Below are 13,697 nucleotides of genomic sequence, written 5' to 3' on the forward strand. Positions count from 1 at the left end.
AAGTGGAATCTGTGCAAGGCTTTAAGAAGAACACAGAAGAATCCGATACTCTATATTCTATACCCTATACACACGCCATACCCTATACTCTATACCCTATACACTATACCCTTCTGTTAAGGGTCTCTTGTCCATCCCCCCTAGACTTTTAAAGCCACAGGGTTCGTAACATAACGTGGGGGCTCGTCCGTGATATATCTCAATGATACCCATGCCACTCATGCAAATTGGTTTAGTGTCTGATTCAGTGTTGAGCTTGGCAGCTGTGACTAACTGGTTTTGTGTTCAGTATTCGTCGGCTCGTGTTGCTAGCTTAAGATGTCTACTTTTGATTTGGATGCCTTTTTGGAAAACCCTACGTGGGAGGTTTTTGATAATTGCCGTAGAGTGGATCTACAGGCTTTGGGTGACCTCTTTTCTGTACCCATACCAAGGGTTTTAGTGAAAGCAGAAGTTAGGAAAGCGGTGTTAGAGGTATTATTGAACGAGCGAGTGCTTGAGTTACCGCCGCCTGAGCCTGCTGCTCCTGTAGGGGATGTGGCTGCTGCTCCTGTAAGCCCGTCGGTGTCTGAGGACGAGGGCGAGGCTAAGGCTCCAGCCACATTGCCCCGTTTTGACCCACTCTCCCCACTGTCCGACAGTGATGCCAGGATGGATGTCCGATCGACACGGCTCCAAATGGAGGCGGGAGAGAAGGCAACAAATCGGGCGAGAAAAGCTGGAGACGCGTAAGCTAGAGGCAGAACTGGAGACGCGTAAGATGGAACTGGAGACGTGTAAGATGGAACTGGAGACGTGTAAGATGGAACTGGAGACGCGTAAGATGGAACTGGAGACGCGTAAGATTGAACTGGAGACGCGTAAGATGGAACTGGAGACGCGTAAGATGGAACTGGAGACGCGTAAGATGGAACTGGAGACGCGTAAGATGGAACTGGAGACGCGTAAGATGGAACTGGAGACGCGTAAGATGGAACTGGAGACGCGTAAGATGGAACTGGAGACGTGTAAGATGGAACTGGAGACGTGTAAGATGGAACTGGAGACGTGTAAGATGGAACTGGAGACGCGTAAGATGGAACTGGAGACGCGTAAGATGGAACTGGAGACGTGTAAGATGGAACTGGAGACGTGTAAGATGGAACTGGAGACGTGTAAGATGGAACTGGAGACGTGTAAGATGGAACTGGAGACGTGTAAGATGGAACTGGAGACGTGTAAGATGGAACTGGAGACGTGTAAGATGGAACTGGAGACGCGTAAGATGGAACTGGAGACGTGTAAGATGGAACTGGAGACGTGTAAGATGGAACTGGAGACGTGTAAGATGGAACTGGAGGCAGAAACAGCGAGGTTAGTCTCTGCTCATACTATGCCTGCTAGTGAGCCGTCCTCACCAGCTGTGTTGTCTGCTACTTTTGATATTAGTAGACAGATCACCTTGGTACCTGTGTTTAGGGAGTCAGAGGTTGATTCCTATTTCAGTGCTTTTGAGCGTATAGCGGTAGCATTGAAATGGCCTGAAGAGCTATGGTGCCTATTACTTCAGTGTAAATTAACAGGTAAAGCCCAAGAGGTTCTGTCAGCGCTACCTCTTGAAGACAGCTTGAATTATGACGTGGTCAAAGCTACTGTTCTTCGTGCCTATGAGCTGGTTCCTGAGGCATATCGACAGAGATTTAGGTCTCATAAAAAGTATTCTACTCAGACTTATGTGGAGTTTGCTAGAGACAAAATAAATCTGTTTGACAAATGGCACACTGCTAATAAGGTAACTGATTTTAACTCTCAACGGGAGATAATCTTGTTAGAAGAGTTTAAAAATTGCTTACCTGAACGCATTGTAGTTTATCTGAACGAACAGAACGTATTCTCACTGTCGGAAGCGTCTGCATTGGCAGACGAGTTTGTGTTGACGCATAAGAGCGTGTTTTCGGCTCTTACGGAGAGCAGGGCCGCGGAGTTGCTAACTCTTAGCCCTAGTCGACCAGCAGTTCATCCAGCACGCCTGAAAGATGTGCGTCACTGTTTCTATTGTCATAAGGTGGGACATATGTTTCCCTGTGTTCTTCTGTGCTGCAGAAACAGAGGTGGTATGTTTCCCTGTGTTCTTCTGTGCTGCAGAAACAGAGGTGGTATGTTTCCCTGTGTTCTTCTGTGCTGCAGAAACAGAGGTGGTATGTTTCCCTGTGTTCTTCATATGGTTAATGATTGCTTTCTGCTAAAACGCAAACAGGGGATGCCACAGCACGCTAGGCTGCCAATGGGTGTTGGGTTGATTCGTACGGTTGTAAGGCCGGAATCAAAACAAATGCCTCATTAGTGAATGTTACAGTAGCAGTTATGAACCGTTCATTTTTTGAGGGGTTTGTTTCCATAACAGATGACGAAGCGTCTCAGCGTGCGGTTAGAATCCTCAGAGATACTGACGCAGTCGTTCATACTATCTGATGTGTTGCCCTTGTCCGATAATACATATTGTGGTTCCAGTGTGTTAGTACAAGGAATTTAAATGGGATTCGTCCCAGTGCCATTGCACTTTGTGAACGTACACTCTGAGTTAGTCAGTGGATTGTTCAGAGTTGGAGTACGTTCTATGTTGCCAATAAAAGGTGTGACATTTATAATGGGCAACGATATTGCCGGAGGAAAGGTGATACCCGTATTGGAGGTAATGGATAAAAGTGACCAGTCTCTCTCCGAAGAGCTGGCACAGGGTTATCCAGATGTGTTCCCCGCTTGTGTTGTCACACGTGCTCAAGCACGACAAGTGGGTGACGTGATCGATTTGTCGAACACCATTCTATTCAGAGAGTGTGACCCAGAGGATAGCTCGGGTGCTACCTCTGGTAAGCTGGTGCAGTCTGACCAACAGCCCAGGGAAAGGAAGAAGGATGTGGAACTTGTTGCTGAGGCAATACAGTTACCAGTCACTCGTGAGCAGCTGATCGCTAACCAGAAGGTTGACATTAGCCTGGCTAAATGTTTTTCTAGTGTTGTCTCAGAGGAGGAGCTAAAGAAGAAAAACATGGCATACTTCATTGATGGTAATCTCCTCATGCGTAAATGGACGTCCCATGTTGACGCTGGCGGAGATTGGAATGCTGTTTACCAAATAGTGATTCCTACAGCCTTTCGACTAAATGTTGTATCCCTCGCTCACGATCACCAGTGGCCCGAACATCTGGGAGTCACCAAGACTTATGATCGGGTTTTGCGACATTTATTTTGGCCTGGTTTAAAACAAGATGTGGATCAGTTCTGTCGGGCATGCCACACCTGTCAGGTAACTGGGAAACCGAACCAGGTTATTCCTCCCGTGCCTCTTTGTCCCATACCTGCCATAGGTGAACCATTCAAACATGTGATGGTTGATTGTGTTGGACCATTACCAAAGATAAAATCTGGTACCCAGTTTCTGTTGACGATTATGTGTGTGGCCACCAGGTACCCAGAGGCCATTCCTCTGCGAAGGATTACTGCTCCGGTGGTGAGTAAAGCTTTGATCAAATTCTTCTCAACTTTTGGGTTACCTAAGGTGGTACAAACTGATCAGGGTACGAATTTCCTTTCTAAGCTTTTCAAACAAGTGTTAAAATCCTTGTCAGTTACACACCGTGTGTCAAGCGCATACAGTGGGGGAAAAAAAGTATTTAGTCAGCCACCAATTGTGCAAGTTCTCCCACTTAAAAAGATGAGAGAGGCCTGTAATTTTCATCATAGGTACATGTCAACTATGACAGACAAATTGAGAAAAAAATATCCAGAAAATCAGATTGTAGGATTTTTAATGAATTTATTTGCAAATTATGGTGGAAAATAAGTATTTGGTCACCTACAAACAAGCAAGATTTCTGGCTCTCAAAGACCTGTAACTTCTTCTTTAAGAGGCTCCTCTGTCCTCCACTCGTTACCTGTATTAATGGCACCTGTTTGAACTTGTTATCAGTATAAAAGACACCTGTCCACAACTTCAAACAGTCACACTCCAAACTCCACTATGGCCAAGACCAAAGAGCTGTCAAAGGACACCAGAAACAAAATTGTAGACATGCACCAGGCTGGGAAGACTGAATCTGCAATAGGTAAGCAGCTTGGTTTGAAGAAATCAACTGTGGGAGCAATTATTAGGAAATGGAAGACATACAAGACCACTGATAATCTCCCTCGATCTGGGGCTCCACGCAAGATCTCACCCTGTGGGGTCAAAATGATCACAAGAACGGTGAGCAAAAATCCCAGAACCACACGGGGGGACCTAGTGAATGACCTGCAGAGAGCTGGGACCAAAGTAACAAAGCCTACCATCAGTAACACACTACGCCGCCAGGGACTCAAATCCTGCAGTGCCAGACGTGTCCCCCTGCTTAAGCCAGTACATGTCCAGGCCCGTCTGCAGTTTGCTAGAGTGCATTTGGATGATCCAGAAGAGGATTGGGAGAATGTCATATGGTCAGATGAAACCAAAATATAACTTTTTGGTAAAAACTCAACTCATCGTGTTTGGAGGACAAAGAATGCTGAGTTGCATCCAAAGAACACCATGCCTACTGTGAAGCATGGGGGTGGAAACATCATGCTTTGGGGCTGTTTTTCTGCAAAGGGACCAGGACGACTGATCCGTGTAAAGGAAATAATGAATGGGGCCATGTATCGTGAGATTTTGAGTGAAAACCTCCATCCATCAGCAAGGGCATTGAAGATGAAACGTGGCTGGGTCTTTCAGCATGACAATGATCCCAAACACACCGCCCGGGCAACGAAGGAGTGGCTTCGTAAGAAGCATTTCAAGGTCCTGGAGTGGCCTTGCCAGTCTCCAGATCTCAACCCCATAGAAAATCTTTGGAGGGAGTTGAAAGTCCGTGTTGCCCAGCGACAGCCCCAAAACATCACTGCTCTAGAGGAGATCTGCATGGAGGAATGGGCCAAAATACCAGCAACAGTGTATGAAAACCTTGTGAAGACTTACAGAAAACATTTGACCTGTGTCATTGCCAACAAATGGTATATAAAAAGTATTGAGAAACTTTTGTTATTGACCAAATACTTATTTTCCACCATAATTTGCAAATAAATTCATTACAAATTCTACAATGTGATGTTCTGGATTTTTTTTTCTCATTTTGTCTGTCATAGTTGACGTGTACCTATGATGAAAATTTTTAAGTGGGAGAACTTGCACAATTGGTGGCTGACTAAATACTTTTTCCCCCCACTGTATCACCCAGAGTCTCAGGGTGCGCTTGAACGTTGGCATCAGACACTGAAGTCTATCCTCCATAAATATTATTTGGAATCTGAGAAGGATTGGGATGAGAGAGTTCCTTTAGTTTTGTTTGCTGTCCGTGAGACGGTACAGGAATCCCTAGGGTTCAGCCCAGCTGAACTGGTGTTTGGACACACCATAAGACCAATGAAAGTCCTTAAGGATCCGTTTTTATCACAAGAGTTGTGTGTGGAAGAAAATGTGTTGGACTACGTTAGTCGCTTTCGTGAGCGCCTACATGGTGCCTGTGCTCTAGTAAAGGAAGCGCTGTCTTCCTCACAGAGACGGATGAAACGGCATTATGACAACCAGACTGTTTCTCATTCACTGCAGCCAGGTGACCAAGTTCTTGTATTGTTGCCTGTGCCAGGAGCGTCATTGTCAGCACGTTTCTCTGGTCCTTATGTAATTGAAAAGAAACTAAATGAAACTGACTATGTGATACAGACACCCGATAGAACACGCCAATCTCGTGTGTGCCACATTAACATGTTGAAGACGTACCACACCAGACCCGTCACTCAGATAGACAGTCCAGAGAAACTGGCCGAGACTGCGGTCTCTATTGCTGCTGCGGCTGTAGTGGGAGGTCATGTTAATGATGTGGACGGAGATGGTTTGGAGTTGCGCAATACTCAGCAGCAGTGTGCTAGATTGCCCAATTCAGAGATGCTGCTGTCTCTCCCGTCAAGCCTGATTCATTTAACGGACGGACAGTCAGATGATATTGTGAGACTATTACACAGCTTTCCATGTCTTTTTAATGACGTTCCTACACGCACAAATTTGTTAGAACATGACATTAATGTTGGAAACGCTGCACCTATCAAGCAACATGCTTATCGTGTCAACGTCTCTAAAAGAAAGATAATGAGGGATGAGGTCGGTTATTTGCTGGAGAATAACCTGGCTATGCCAAGTTCAAGTCCTTGGAGTTCTCCGTGCATTCTGGTTCCCAAACCTGATGGGACATCCAGGTTATGTACGGACTATCGAAAGGTCAATGCGGTCACAGTGCCCCGACTCGTTCCCGTTACCCAGACTGGATGACTGTATTGACACTGTTGGTGCTGCTACTTATGTAACCAAACTAGTTATTCTAAAAGGTTACTGGCAGGTGCCGATAACATAACGTGCCTTTGTGACCCCAGACCAATTCTTACAATATGCTGTCATGGCATTTGGGATGCGGAACGCACCAGCCACTTTCCAACGCCTGGTTAACACAGTATTGGCTGGAGTTCCTAATTGTAGTGCTTACCTTTGATGATCTTGTCATTTATTCAACTGAGTGGTCTGATCATATTAACACTCTTAAGGGTAGTGTGTGAACGTCTAGCAGCCGCTTCTCTTAACTCTGAACTTAGCAAAGTGCGAGTTTGGGAAGGCCACTGTTACTTATCTCGGTAAACAGGTCGGCCATGGTCAGGTGCGCCCTGTAGATGCCAAGGTCTCAGCTATAAAATGCGTTTCCCGCACCTACCACCAGAAGAGAGCTACGCCGCTTTTTAGGGATGGTTGGCTACTACCGTAGTTTCTGTAAAAATGTCTCTGCGGTAGTTGCTCCATTAACGGATTTGCTCAGTCCGGCGAGAAAATGTGTATAGTCTGAAGACTGTCGCACTGCTTTCAACACTGCTAAAGCGCTCTTATGTAGTACCCCTGTTCTTGCTTCGCCAGATTTTGAACGGCCGTTTAAACTGGAGGTAGATGCAAGTGCCAGAGGTGCTGGTGCTGTTCTACTGCAGCTGGACCAGAGTGGAGTGGACCATCCTGTCTGTTATTTTTCGCGGAAATTTAACAAAATGTCAGACAAACTATTCCACCATTGAACAAGGAGCTCTAGATCTAGCCAGTCGTGTTTGCTGACAGAGACTCTTTCCGTATGTGAGTATGGATACTGTGGTGTCCTGTTTTTTGTGTACTCACTCATTTGCTGGTTACTCTGTATGGTAACTATGATGTGTGTTCCTGGGAAAAGGGGGATTTAAGCAAGTCGCCCTTGGGTGTACATTACCCGTAGAAAAGAACATTGTCTAAAAACACTAGTTAGACCTGAGCGGACCACCCCACTGTAATTTTTGTATGGTTAGCAGTAAGCTTAGCGGTTCTTGAGGCAGGCAAGATCAGTTTAGGGGTTTTTGACATTATTGTTTCATTCCTTGGGTCCTGCTCAGCCCTTTTTCCCAAACCTTTACCGTGTGTTCATAATAAACATCTTATGTTTGACAGTAGCTTATGGTTGTCGGTGTATTTTTTGATCTCACTGTTTCCGTGTCACCATTCTAATTTGCATGAGTTATGTTACGGGCCTCTTGTCCATCCACCCTAGACTTTTAAAGCCACGGGGTTCGTAACACCTTCACTCTATACCCTATAACCTATATTCTATACCCTATATCCTATACTCTATACACCCTATACCCTATACCCTAAACACACTCTATACCCTATACTCTATACCCTATACACACTATATTCTATACTCTATACCCTATACACACTCTATACCCTATACACACTATATTCTATACTCTATACCCTATACACACACTATACCCTATACTCTATACCTTATACCATATACCCTATACCCTATACACACGCTATACCCTTTACCCTATACTCTATACCCTATACACTATACTCTCAGTGACTGCTTGAGATACACAGTACGCCTCCGCACTCACATGCCACATACTATATTCACAAACACAATGAACACAGTACCGATCTGCCTCTGAGGAGAAACAAACAACAGTCTTTGGTCTGTCCCAATAGAGTAGGGAGAACTGAATTGCCTTTCTGAATGTCCCTGTGTGTGTGTGTTAGTGTGTGCGCGTGTGTGTGTGTGTGTGCGTGTGTGTGTGTGCGTACGTACGACAGAGAGAATTGCAAGGCATTTCTGAATTTACCCATATTTGATAATGTTCTTCAGGCAGCATTCAAAGCTGAGTAGAGATAATTAATGGAGGAAGTAGATTAATAATAGAGACAGACTACAGCTGGGAGACTACAGCTGGGAGACTACAGCTGGAGGACTATAGCTGGAGGACTATAGCTGGAGGACTATAGCTGGAGGACTATAGCTGGAGGACTATAGCTGGGAGACTACAGCTGGAAGACTAGAGCTGGAGGACTACAGCTGGGAGACTACAGCTGGAGGACTATAGCTGGAGGACTACAGCTGGGATACTATAGCTGGAGGACTATAGCTGGAGGACTATAGCTGGAGGACTATAGCTGGAGGACTATAGCTGGGAGACTACAGCTGGAAAACTAGAGCTGGAGGACTACAGCTGGGAGACTACAGCTGGAGGACTGTAGCTGGAGGACTATAGCTGGAGGACTATAGCTGGAGGACTATAGCTGGAGGACTATAGCTGGAGGACTATAGCTGGAGGACTATAGCTGGAGGACTATAGCTGGAAGACTAAAGCTGGAAGACTATAGCTGGGAGACTACAGCTGGAGGACTAGAGCTGGAGGACTACAGCTGGGATACTATAGCTGGAGGACTATAGCTGGGAGACTACAGCTGGAAGACTAGAGCTGGAGGACTACAGCTGGGAGACTACAGCTGGAGGACTATAGCTGGAGGACTATAGCTGGAGGACTATAGCTGGAGGACTATAGCTGGAGGACTATAGCTGGAGGACTATAGCTGGAAGACTAAAGCTGGAAGACTATAGCTGGGAGACTACAGCTGGAGGACTAGAGCTGGAGGACTATAGCTGGAGGACTATAGCTGGAGGACTATAGCTGGAGGACTATAGCTGGAGGACTATAGCTGGGAGACTACAGCTGGAAGACTAGAGCTGGAGGACTACAGCTGGGAGACTACAGCTGGAGGACTATAGCTGGAGGACTACAGCTGGGATACTATAGCTGGAGGACTATAGCTGGAGGACTATAGCTGGAGGACTATAGCTGGAGGACTATAGCTGGAGGACTATAGCTGGAGGACTATAGCTGGAGGACTATAGCTGGAGGACTATAGCTGGAGGACTAGAGCTGGAGGACTACAGCTGGGATACTAGAGCTGGAGGACTATTGCTGGAGGACTATAGCTGGAGGACTATAGCTGGAGGACTATAGCTGGAGGACTATAGCTGGGAGACTACAGCTGGAAGACTAGAGCTGGAGGACTACAGCTGGGAGACTATAGCTGGAGGACTATAGCTGGGAGACTACAGCTGGAAGACTAGAGCTGGAGGACTACAGCTGGGAGTCTACAGCTGGAGGACTATAGCTGGAGGACTACAGCTGGGATACTATAGCTGGAGGACTATAGCTGGAGGACAATAGCTGGAGGACTATAGCTGGAGGACTATAGCTGGAGGACTATAGCTGGAGGACTATAGCTGGAAAACTATAGCTGGAGGACTACAGCTGGGAGACTACAGCTGGAGGACTATAGCTGGAGGACTACAGCTGGGAGACTACAGCTGGAGGACTATAGCTGGAGGACTATAGCTGGAGGACTATAGCTGGGAGACTACAGCTGGGAGACTATAGCTGGAGGACTATAGCTGGAGGACTATAGCTGGAGGACTATAGCTGGGAGAATAAAGCTGGGAGATGCATACTAGTGTCTACCTATACTGACTTCATAATCACACCAACCAAATAAGATAATGTCATGACGGAGGTGTTACGTACCAGCATAGAGTGGTCTCTCTCGTTGAAGGGCTGTGGTTCAGTAAAAAACTCAGTGTTGTGGTCCAGTCTGCCATGGCCTCCATACTGCACTTCATCACTTTCCAGCTTGATGGTATATCTGGTGGGGTCAAAGGTTAAGGAACACTGGTATGAAGAGAGATGGAGAAAGATGGAGATAGGAGGAACATAAGAGGGGTGATGAGGAAGAGAGAGGAACATAAGAGGGGTGATGAGGAAGAGAGAGGAACATAAGAGGGGTGATGAGGAGGAGAGAGGAACATAATAGGGGTGATGAGGAAGAGAGATGGACATAAGAGGGGTGATGAGGAACATAAGAGGGGTGATGAGGAGGAGAGAGGAACATAAGAGGGGTGATGAGGAAGAGAGAGGAACATAAGAGGGGTGATGAGGAACATAAGAGGGGTGATGAGGAGGAGAGAGGAACATAAGAGGGGTGATGAGGAAGAGAGAGGAACATAAGAGGGGTGATGAGGAACATAAGAGGGGTGATGAGGAGGTGAGAGGAACATAAGAGGGGTGATGAGGAAGAGAGAGGAACATAAGAGGGGTGATGAGGAAGAGAGAGGAACATAACAGGGGTGATGAGGAAGAGAGAGGAACATAAGAGGGGTGATGAAGAAGGAGAGAGGAACATAACAGGGGTGATGAGGAAGAGAGAGGACCATAAGAGGGGTGATGAGGAGGAGAGAGGAACATAACAGGGGTGATGAGGAAGAGAGAGGAACATAACAGGGGTGATGAGGAGGAGAGAGGAACATAACAGGGGTGATGAGGAAGAGAGGGGAACATAAGAGGGGTGATGAGGAGGAGAGAGGAACATAACAGGGGTGATGAGGAAGAGAGAGGAACATAAGAACATTAACACAGGCAAATAGGAAAGTGGCTGAACCATGCAGCTCGCCAGATTAATTTATTACATAAATAATGTATTTCAACAAATAACCCTCCAAACAAACAAAACAAATCTCTGTGTCTTTGCTACACTGACTCAATTAAATATGAAATCAAGTAATTGCCTTTGACACGTGTTGGGAAACAGAAAGAGGAAAGCAGAGAGATCTTTATGAGCTGTATTTCTACGATGCCTCTTGTTCTCCTGAACTTGTAATCAGTCAAAGGGTGTGTCCTAAAATGGCACTGTATTCCCTACATAGTGCACTCTTTTTGACCACAGCCCTATGGGCCCTGGTTAAAAATAATTCACTATATAGACTGGTAATAGGGTGTCATTTGGGACACATCCAGAGTAGATTGATGCCTGTGAGAGCCTTGTGCCTGCCAATACGACCAACAATGAACTATAGTTAACAGGGTCTCGGTCAAATATATCATGTGTTTGGTCCAAATATGATTCGATATGCATGTCAAATGTAAATATGTAATATATGCCCATAACCAATGGGTAAATAACTATATTCACCTGTGGTAGCTACATGACAAGGAGACAAGAAGAGGAGAGGAAAGGGGATGGAGAGAGAGAGAGAGATCGAGATCGAGTGAGATAGGGAGAGAGATCAAGAGAGAGAGAGAGAGAGAGAGAGAGAGAGAGAGAGAGAGAGAGCGAGAGAGAGATCGAGCGAGAGATAGAGAGAGAGAGATCAAGAGAGAGAGAGAGAGAGAGAGAGAGAGAGAGAGAGATCGAGAGAGAGATCGAGCGAGAGAGATCGAGATCGAGTGAGAGAGAGATAGAGAGAGAGATCAAGAGAGATCGAGATAGAGAGAGAGAGAGAGAATAGATGAATTGGCCCTGGGAGGCTCTTCTCTCTCCGTGGTGCTTTGTTTACCTCTGTCTCTGAACACCTCAACAGACAGTACAGTAGCCCTGCGTCCAAAATGGCACCCTATTCCTTATATATTCCCCCAATCTGGTCAAAAGTAGTGCACTTAGGGAATAGGGTGCCAATTGGGATGCAGTCTAGGTAACAAACAACCAGGAGTCAGGCAGGAAGGAACACACATGCAAACTGGAACCTAATTGGCTAGGTGAAAATCACCTCATCTCCCCATAGGCCAGTCTGAGGAAGGAGTCAGTTGGAGTCATATCCTCAAACACTTCCTGGTTCTGCCCCAGGGCCGGGAAACATTCTGCTTGTCTGCTTTGATAGCCATGATTAAATAGAAAGAAGCTCTGCTCAGAGAGTCCATTATTTCTACTGAGGAAGACATACACACTCCTCCTCCCCTCTCATCCTCTCCTCCTCCCCTCCTCCCCTCTTCCCTCCTCCTCCCCTCTTCCCTCCCCCTCTCCTCCCCTCTCCCCTCTCTCCTCCTCCCCCATCTCTCCTGCCCCTCCCCACTCTCTTCCCCTCTCTCCTCCCTCCTCTCTCCTCCCACTCTCTCCTCCCACTCTCTTCCCCTCTCTCCTCCCACTCTCTTCCCCTCTCTCCTCCCACTCTCTCCTCCCACTCTCCCTCCTCCCACTCTCTCCCCCCTCTCTCTCCTCCCACTCTCTCCCCCCTTTCTCCTCCCACTCTCTCCCCCCTCTCTCCTCCCACTCTCTCCCCCCTCTCTCCTCCCACTCTCTCCTCCCACTCTCTCCCCCCTCTCTCTCCTCCCACTCTCTCCTCCCACTCTCTCCCCCCTCTCTCCTCCCACTCTCTCCCCCCTCTCTCCTCCCACTCTCTCCCCCCTCTCTCCTCCCCCTCTCCTGATTGCATTAGAGACTCCTGACAACATCCTCCTTTTGTGGTGGATATTTAAGGATGGTTCTAAAAAGGAAAACAAAGAACACCACATTGTAATAATCTGTTAGGAATCATAATGTATGCAAATTCAAAGACCCTTACAGGAACATTACATATCCTAGTTATTTCCATTTAGTTGATACCACAGTGCAGTATATGATTAGTTCGATAATGACTGACTAGAAAATGAACATTGTTATCCTACTATCCACACATCACAATTAATTCAAGACTCATTAAAAGCTGATTTCAACCATCTGGCTGGAATCCAGCAATCAAAGACATTGAATAACCTTATGCCTCTTCTATGTATGTGTGTGTGTGTGTGTGTGTGTGTGTGTGTGTGTGTGTGTGTGTGTGTGCTCGTATGCTGAATTATAAATGGAGGACAGTTAATTTGATGTTCACTGGCCAACTTGTCTGGGATAAGAAGCAGAGTGGAGCTCCAGGAGGCATTCAGCAATGAGGTTTGTGTTACTGTCTACAGATGGCTGCTACAACAGCCTGATGTTCAGCTGTGAAGTATTGTAATCAACACGGGCCTTGAGAATCAAGGGGGAAGATTTAGGAACACAGTCAATTCTGAACCATTGAGCCGTCCCCATCGCTCCCTACCCTTCCCCCATATTGAAAGCAATATGGTGGAAGCTTCACCACTGCTCTGATGATACCTACCCAGACCCTTCAGATCTGCAAACACAGAGAGGTTTTGGCCAAGGGGGAGGGGGCGTTTAGGGACCGGCTGAATCAGGGTAAAGCTGTAGAGAGCCAGAGCAGTGCCGGTCAGTCCAGAGAAGAGATCAGTAATTAGGCCCATTGATGACCTGAAAACAATCTGCCCATGAGCACGATTGCAGAGTGAGCTGAGCTGCCGCTTGATCCGCGTCCCAAACGATACCCTGTTCCCTTTATGAGTGCACTACTTTTGACCAGGGCCCATAGGGTAGTAGTGCAACTCATAAAGTCTCCAGGGCCCATACTGTAGGCTATTTGGGACAAGGAATGTAATAGCTGCCCGCTGAGAGCGGACTAACAGGCTCTTAGAGGAAGACCTGCACGTCTCAG

At 46.7% G+C, this 13,697-nt stretch overlaps 1 protein-coding gene across 1 annotated transcript in view; it reads right to left on the minus strand.

Moving 5' to 3' along the window:
• The window catches only part of gbe1b (glucan (1,4-alpha-), branching enzyme 1b), a 250,919-nt gene that overhangs the window by 28,876 nt on the left and 208,346 nt on the right, over positions 1-13,697 (minus strand). The window contains exon 15 of the mRNA XM_084143478.1: positions 9,928-10,045. Within this exon, the coding sequence (XP_083999604.1) occupies positions 9,928-10,045 (118 nt within the window). The remainder of the gene's footprint in view (positions 1-9,927; positions 10,046-13,697) is intronic.

The sequence above is a fragment of the Coregonus lavaretus genome (genome assembly GCF_964263955.1).
Source record: "Coregonus lavaretus genome assembly, chromosome: 26".
NCBI classification, from domain to species: domain Eukaryota; kingdom Metazoa; phylum Chordata; class Actinopteri; order Salmoniformes; family Salmonidae; genus Coregonus; species Coregonus lavaretus.